General features: G+C 41.0%; 1 protein-coding gene across 1 annotated transcript; it reads right to left on the bottom strand.

The window, feature by feature from the left end:
• Nucleotides 1-3,844: 3,844 nt before the first annotated feature.
• LOC113493050 (PAX3- and PAX7-binding protein 1-like) lies at nt 3,845-7,998 on the bottom strand. Its single transcript, XM_026870832.1, has 7 exons — nt 7,830-7,998; nt 6,994-7,130; nt 6,281-6,547; nt 5,386-5,533; nt 4,856-4,957; nt 4,057-4,204; nt 3,845-3,884 (listed from the first exon to the last, which is right to left on the bottom strand). Exons 1-7 carry the CDS (start codon nt 7,996-7,998, stop codon nt 3,845-3,847), a joined length of 1,011 nt encoding a protein of 336 aa, XP_026726633.1.
• Nucleotides 7,999-8,217: the final 219 nt, after the last annotated feature.

Raw genomic sequence — 8,217 nt, 5'->3', positions numbered from 1 at the left:
ATCCCACATGTTTCCAATATATTAAAAATATTTGTTCCGTCCAAACCCCTACCATAATCCTGGGTGATTTTAACTGTCACCACCTCCTCTGGGGATCCGACTACTGTGATGGCCCGGGGTTGGACCTTGTCGATTTAATCGATGAGGTCGGGCTCTGTGTCGTCAACGGTGGGTTGGAAACCCGCCTTCCCAGACCTGGCCAAAATAGAAGTTGCGTGGACCTCGCTATCTGCTCGAACAGCCTGACGGGTCAATTGGATTGGCACCGTATTAACCACACCCATGGTAGTGATCACTACCCCATCCGCACCACCCTTATTAATAGATCACTACCCAGTCGAGACAATCCTCCCCTCCTAAGATTCAAGCTTCCAGGTGCTAACTGGGACTTGTATTCCCGATACCTAGATTCCCTAGTCCTTTCTATGCCGGAAGTTACTCCAGACAATCTCGACGCCTGTATAGAGCAATTTTCTGGTGCTATCTCGTTGGCTGCCGAACGTAGCATCCCGCTTAAGAACTCGGCTTCTGGGAAGCTTTCATCTCCGCCTTGGTGGGACCGTGAGTGTTCAGCCATGGTTAAAGCCCGGAAGGAAGCCGAGTCCAGATACGTCGGGTCTATGACGGTGACCAACCTGATGGAATATAAACGGATCCTTGCTAGATCCAGGCGCCTCTTCAAAAAGAAGAAATACGAGGGTTGGAAGAATTTCTGCGCTTCCTTGTCTCCTTCATCCCCATCCTCAGTCATTTGGAAAAAGTTTAAGGGATACAGCCGAGGCTGTTCATCCCAAAGTCCTTCCATAATTCCTCTTGACCTCGCGACCCCCTTCCTCTGTAAGCTAGCCCCTCCCTATGCTCCTCTTAACGAGGAATGTCCTTCGGCCCTCATCCCTTCCTCCATCTCCTATGACCCCTTGGACCTGCCATTTTCGTTACGTGAGTTAGAGTCAGTGCTCAACCACGTCCGTGACTCGGCCCCGGGGATTGATGGCTTTCCCTATTCCTTTTACAAGAGGTCTGGTGATCGTTGTCGCCAGTACCTCCTATCCCTAATCAACTCCTGTTTCACACTCTCCCATATCCCAGAAAGCTGGAAAACCCAGCTAATCATCCCGATCCTAAAGCCAGGAAAAACCCCCGACAATATTAATAATTTCCGTCCGATTGCTCTCTCACCCGTCATTGGTAAAATCTTAGAACATCTTATTAAAAATCGATTGGAGTGGTTTGTGGAGAACCGCAATCTTTTAGCAGAGTCACAATTTGGTTTCCGAAAAGGTGTCAGCACCATGGATGACATTGGCGTCCTTGTCACGGATACGCGTATCGCTTTTTCAAAAAACGAGTCCGTTTTAGCGGTCTTCCTTGACATTTCAGCTGCATATGACAATGTTCTTCTTTCCGTGCTCATTAGTAAATTACGACAGATGAGCATCCCGGCTAAGATGCGACACTGCATCTGTAACTTATTTTCCGAACGCTACGTCAAGCTTCACATCCCTGGTGTAGATTCTGAATCTAGAACCCTTTGGAAAGGTCTCCCTCAAGGTTCGGTCCTTAGCCCCCTACTTTACAGTATATACACCTCTGACCTCCATAGATCCCTCAACAGTGACTGTCGGATCTTGCAGTATGCGGACGATCTCTGTCTTTATCTGCCGAAGGCATCGATTGATCAGGCTTCGGCGTCCATGCAAGTATCTCTCGACTCCCTAAACCACTGGCTAGTTTCTCACGGTCTCACTTTGTCTGCCTCTAAGAGCTCCGCAGTTATCTTTACTCGGAAAAGAGTTATTCCGGATGTTCACCTGGAAATTGAAGGCTCCCCTATTAACTTAGTGGGTCGCGTGAAATTCCTGGGTGTCATCCTGGACTCAAAATTATCTGGTGTCTCCCATATTGGCTATGTCGTTGACAAATGTGAGAAGAAGCTAAATTTGTTGCGTGCTCTCGCAGGCGTTTGGTGGGGTGCTCATCCGTTCACATTAAAACTCATTTACAATGCCACAATAAGGAGTCTGTTGGATTATGCTAGCTTTTGGATGGAGCCGTGCAGCAAAGTTGCACTGGCTAGGTTAGACATCGTCCAGTCCAAATCCCTCCGCATTGTATTGGGTTGTATGAGATCTACACCGATTAACGCGCTGCAGGTTGAGAGTGGCGACCCTCCCCTTCTCCTTCGCAGGCAATACCTTGCTGACAAATTTATGTATAAGGTCTTCTTTAATTCTAACCACAAGTTATTGCCGCGACTATCCACCTTGGATATCTTGTTTAGACAAAGTCCATATTGGAAACATAAAGTCCCCCCTTTAGTATTAAACTCATTTCGTAAATTAAGTATGGTCGGAGAGTCTGCCCCGATTCGCCAGTGTTGTAAATTACCCGTCTTTGCCTCCCCATACAACGTCGTACATTTTGTCCCCAATTTCATCCCCAGTATTGGTCTCAATAAAGAGACTGTTCAGGCGAATCAGTACTTTTCCCAGTTTGTAAATGATAAGTGGCCGGAGCATTTTCGATTCTTTACAGACGCATCTAAATTTAGCCCAGACGGCAAAACTGGGGTTGCCGTCTACATTTCGAACCAACAAACTTTTCTCCAATTCCAATGCCCTCCAGAGACATCAGTGTTCACTGGAGAGTGTATTGGCATCCTAGAGGCATGTTCATACATCTCTTCGCATAGTAATATTACAAAAGCGGTCATTTTCTCCGATTCCAGAAGTGCCCTGGAAGCAATTGTCAAAAATTCTTTAAAAGATAACCTCCGAAGTCCAATCATTATAGAAATTAAAATCCTTTTGCATCTTCTTTCCAGTAAGGATATAGAGGTAATACTTGTATGGATACCAGGCCATATGGGCATCGCAGGCAATGAGTGCGCGGATACAGCCGCTAAAGCGGCTATCTCCAGTAGCTTAGCCGACAAGTCCCATTACAGAGTAGAAACTTATGACCTGATCCATAAGGCTAAAATAGACCTCTCCAAAGCCTGGCAATCTTACTGGTCAGAGACCAGTAAGACCAAGGGCGGAGCACTCGCAGCAATCCAACCCTCTATCCCCTCCAAACCTTGGTTCTATAAATTCAAAAAGGTCCCAAAGTGGGTTACGTCAGTAATATGCCGTATCCGCATTGGTCATTGCTGTACTCCAATCTTCCTTCACAAAATTCGTGTCCGTGACAATCCCCTTTGTGGATGTGGTCTAGAGGAGGGCTCCCTAGACCACATTTTCCTCAACTGCCCCTGCAACAATTCCTTTAATATGGATCAGGTCATAAGTAACTTAAAAATCCAACACCCAGTTAATGTCCGTCATCTCCTTTCCTTCTTTCCCAATCCCCAAATTATATGTGCCTTTATTAAATTTATAATAATTAACAAAATAAGATTGTAATTATTCTATATGTAGTATTATATATTATATGTTTGTACATAATCTGTATGATAAGTATTAATATTTACTAACACCTATATTTGTGTTGTTTCAGGTAAAAAAGAAACAAAATATTAAAGGAAACTGTCCCAGTAAATAATTACAATTTACCCATGTGCTATCACTACACGACACTGGCAGAAATTGTTGTAAAGAACAGCAGATTGCCATAAACAAAAAAAAAAAAAAAAAAAAAAAAAAAACGTATTAAATCGATCTTTTAACAAATTTATGATTCGAGTCCTGCGCATTGTAGTGAAAAATAATAATAAAATGTAAATAAAATAAAGATCTTTATGTAAAAGTGGTAAAATAAAAAGTATTTATAAAAAAACTCTTCATTTCTTCGTAAAGGGAAGATCAATTACTTGATAGGTAATTAGATCTACCGGTGTAAACGCTCACCTCTCTGTGTACGAGTACCTCTCCAGTTCACTACCACTACCACACAAACTATAAGGGTCAGTAAATTGCAAATTTCTTCCTATAGCGACCGTATGTCAAGGTGGTTAAGGTTTTTATTAAATCGCTGTCTTCAATAGCCCTCCGCCGGGCCTCCAGCGGTGTTCGCTGGACCTAAAGTAGTTACATAAATATAAGGATATATACTGACCGTTTCTTGAGCGCCTCCACCAGCTCGTTGGCGGAGGCGGGCGCCTGCGAGCCCGTCGTGAGCGGCCGCAGGTGCTCGGGCGCGGACAGTTGCGCCGCCGGCAGCGACACCGAGAACGGGTTCACTTCTATACCGGCCTCGCCCGCGCCTGTGGAATACATAACCCAAGTTATATGGGAAACATTAATTTATAATACACATTAACTGTCGAGTTTATAAAAATCCCTCCTTATGCGAGAAAAATATCGTAAACATATCACAGGCAACTTTTAATGGAGGATACTGCTTGTGGAATAGACAACCTTAGTTATATAGGAAACTTTAATTAATTTAAAATTCACAAAATTATCGAGTTTATAAATCTTTCTTATGTTAAAACATAGCATTAATATTATTCTTCACCCCCGACGCTAAAATAAGAGTGTTATAAGTTTAACGTGTCTGTATATGGATGGAGCGTTTTTAATTTATTTGCTCTGTATAAGTCGAATTATGTGCGAGTGTACATGCGAAATGTTTTTATGTATGACGAATTTAACGACGACTTTAACTAAAATCTAAGAGAAAAATGTTGAATGTTATTTGGCTAACATGAGATTACCAAATTACCAAATATGAATGAAGGGTGTTCTGATTTTGACTGCTCACTACCTATTTATAAAGACAGACATAGTTAAAAAAGACCTTATGGTCAAGACTAAATCCGTATGCTTTATTCTGACCACTAGGTCTTTTAAACTCAGGAGCTTAAGTTTACCATTGCCTCTAAACAAGAGCAAGTATAAAATATTTATCAGACCAGTGAGATCCACGATGGCAGGCCTGGCTTTCTGCAGCTGCTGTTCCTCCCATTCCTCAGCCTCACTATCCAATTCCTCCTCTGAAACAGCCGCTGTGCCACCTGGATACGCGACAATTACATTTATTATATTGACGAACTTGATGCATAAGAGAAAGAACAAAACAATCTTCTACAGGATTGCTCATGTCAAGAGGTCTCCACATCCAAGTATCAAGTTCGCAACCAATGTACTGTACCGACTGATTGGATTATTCATTGGTGTCTGGAACATATCCTTTCACAAATAACCGCAGATCTTCCACAAATATACTCCACGAATTGATTAGATCATATTTGATATGATTTGATTTGACTAAAAAGAAACGACACCCGAATTAAGGAACTTAATATTTGGGTCACGGGGGTTACTCAAACATTCAAGTCACATGCACAGACACCCAGACTCAGGACAAGCAATCTATTTATTTGCGAACCGACTATTAGTCGATTCCAATTGCCCCTTTAACAGTAAAAACCAGTGCACTTACGTTTAGGCTTATCACTGGGCAGGTCGAGTCCCCGGACGTGTATGCGACCCTCTTCTTCATCGTCACCGGAGCCGTCATCGCGCACGAGTCGCGAGCCCGGCGCCGCTTCCGACTTCACCGGTACGTAGTCACCGCCCAACTCGCGAGCCTACACATAAGTCGCACTATTGGCTGGCTTGTCACACAGCAGTGCAGGAGACAAGACTAGCACATACTAAATGAGGATTCAAGAGACTAATATCAATTCTCGAGTCATTTATAATAACTTCAAAACATAAATTTAGTAGAAAGAAAAAAAAATAGCTATCAACTTACAAAATAGATACTAAATTCTATTAGGGGAGAATATTTTTTCTGTATATGGAACTAGTTAACTTAAAATATAAATAACTTGGAGGCACTATTAGAACCGTCTTGTCACACTGCACTGCATATGGTTAAGTTAGAAAATAAAATCGTATTATGTGGGTTTTTTTTTCAGTGAAATGTCTCATGAACATCCTGTAAGTTCGTTAAATGAACACTTCAAAGCATAGATTTTTTTAAGAATGGCAAATTACTGTCTCTGAACCAATGAAATATCAGAGGACTGAGATCACTTTCTTTGTGGAATTTCGTACTTTCTTTGGTATTGACATATTTCCCAAAGATATATAGTTGTTGAGGAAAGTACTCTATATAACAGGTTAACCACAAGAGTAGCTGTAATAAATAAAATGTTTAGATATCGCAGAATAGACAAACAGTTTTTATGAATAAAATTATGTGGAAGCTATACTGTATACTGTAGACTGCATTTGCTCAAGTCAAAGCCTGCCATGAACAAGATCAAACCACACAACGACGAAGAACCGCAGTCAGGTGACGGCCAGCGCTAGTCCCTCACCTCTCATACCTGCTGTCTGGTCTTGCGGGCGGCGTGTATGAGCGCCGCGTCGGGAATGCGGCCGGGCGCGCCCAACAGCGCGGCCCTCACGTTCTCCGCGCGGTACCGGTGGAAACCCCTGTTGTCTTCCTCTTCCTCCTCCTCGGGCGCGCTCTCGTCCGACACGTCGCCGGCCCCGTCCGCGGCCAGGGCCTCGCGCCCCGACAGGATCAGCCCCTCTAATGTCACTTTCTTCTTTGGTTTGTCGTTGCTGGCCTCTGTGTGGTTGTTCTTATCCTAAATTTATATAATTTGTTACAGTATGTATTCAGTATTGATACTGGTCTTGTATTAGTGCAACTTACCGTCATATATGTATGAGCTATGTGTGCTGTTAGTTAATTGTACATCCTGTATTGAATGCATGATTAATTTCTGTGGTATTTGAAATCAATTAGTCAGTAAAATATTAATAAATAAAGTTGAATAACTAAACCTATTTTTTTTTTTTATATTGGCATGAAGCAGGTTATGGAATGTTTCTTTTGTTATATTTAAAGCATTTTGTGATAAAAATAATCACATTTCTACAAAACTCCATGTATGTAGCTTTGCTCATCTCAGTCTTGGTCTCAGAACTCATAGAATAATGTAGTTTCATGATGAACACCAAAAAAAAAGCTCGTAAAAGAATGACAAGAGTTTGACAATGTTTGTGATATTGTGTGTGCAGTCCACCTTACCTCAACTGGGATACTGTCATATTTGTTACTATCACCGTCTGTTCTCACATCACGCTTCAACTTCTCCTTCTCCCTCCTTTTGGCCAATCTCTTGCTCTGAGATGACTTCTTAACCTTGAACTCTTCAACTTCTTCCTCTGAAAAATGCATGTATAATACTGGATTATTACACTTTTTTTTTTTCTCATTGATGCATCAGTCTTTAGTATTATATTAAATACAGTAATATGTTACATTTGAAGCTAATTTATAATTTTCTTGAAGAACTACTATAGTTTTCTTCATGCTTTTGCATTAAGTTAAACAACATTGTTGAAACCTAAGAAGTTTTGAATTTTGTAGGCTTTATTGTAGTCATACAAATAACCATGTGACACACATTGTTTATACACTTTTGAACTTATCTGCCTTTGATGTAACCAAGTAACTATGTTCTTTCCAAGATGTTTCATGTAATGTTTTATGTTTTATGCTATATAAAAGGATGGTTTTTTCTTTGTCTCTCTTTGTTGTTTGTCTCGTTAGGCAATGTCAATAATAAGACTGAAAGTGATGCCATATCCATAGTTAATAGCTTAGGTTCATTAATACTGCAGTCAACATAAATAATACTATTATAGAAGTACTGCCAAGCTTATAATTATAGCAGTATCAAGTCAATTATTAGCGAAATAGTAACTAACATGTATAAAAACATGTTCCAGATAACAGCAGTCCGTAATTGAAGAACTACAGAGTGTAATACAGCTGCAAACCATACAAATCTACAGAATAAGTTTAAACTGCTGCAATATAACAATGAGTTTCAATCTAGCCTTGAAATACTCGACACAAACCTTCGTCGGCGAAGCTAAGGAGTTGCGTTTTCTTTGCTGCTTTAGAATCTTTTCTTTCTCTTTCTTGGCTGATTACAGGCGGAGGCGGCGCCTCGGGCTCCGCATCATCGTCATCATCGGCACAAAACATTCGCCGCTGAATCTTCTTGGGCTTACGAAACAGCGACATTTTGTTGACACAGCACTCACACAGCAGTCAATACTTCGTTTAATAGATCAATAAGATAATAATAATCTACTTTGACTAATGTATATTCAGAAATTCAACCCAAATTCTTCATTTTGGAATTTTCATAGTGTTGGTTATGTATTCATGACATGACACCCTAAAGTTTTGACAGTTGAAAATAGTATTTTGTTAAGTAAAAAATCAACTAAATTTCTCATT

The sequence above is a fragment of the Trichoplusia ni genome, chromosome 4 (genome assembly GCF_003590095.1).
Source record: "Trichoplusia ni isolate ovarian cell line Hi5 chromosome 4, tn1, whole genome shotgun sequence".
NCBI lineage: Eukaryota > Metazoa > Arthropoda > Insecta > Lepidoptera > Noctuidae > Trichoplusia > Trichoplusia ni.
Note: the sequence above shows the minus strand (reverse complement) of the source record. Positions and strands in the feature narration are given on the sequence as shown.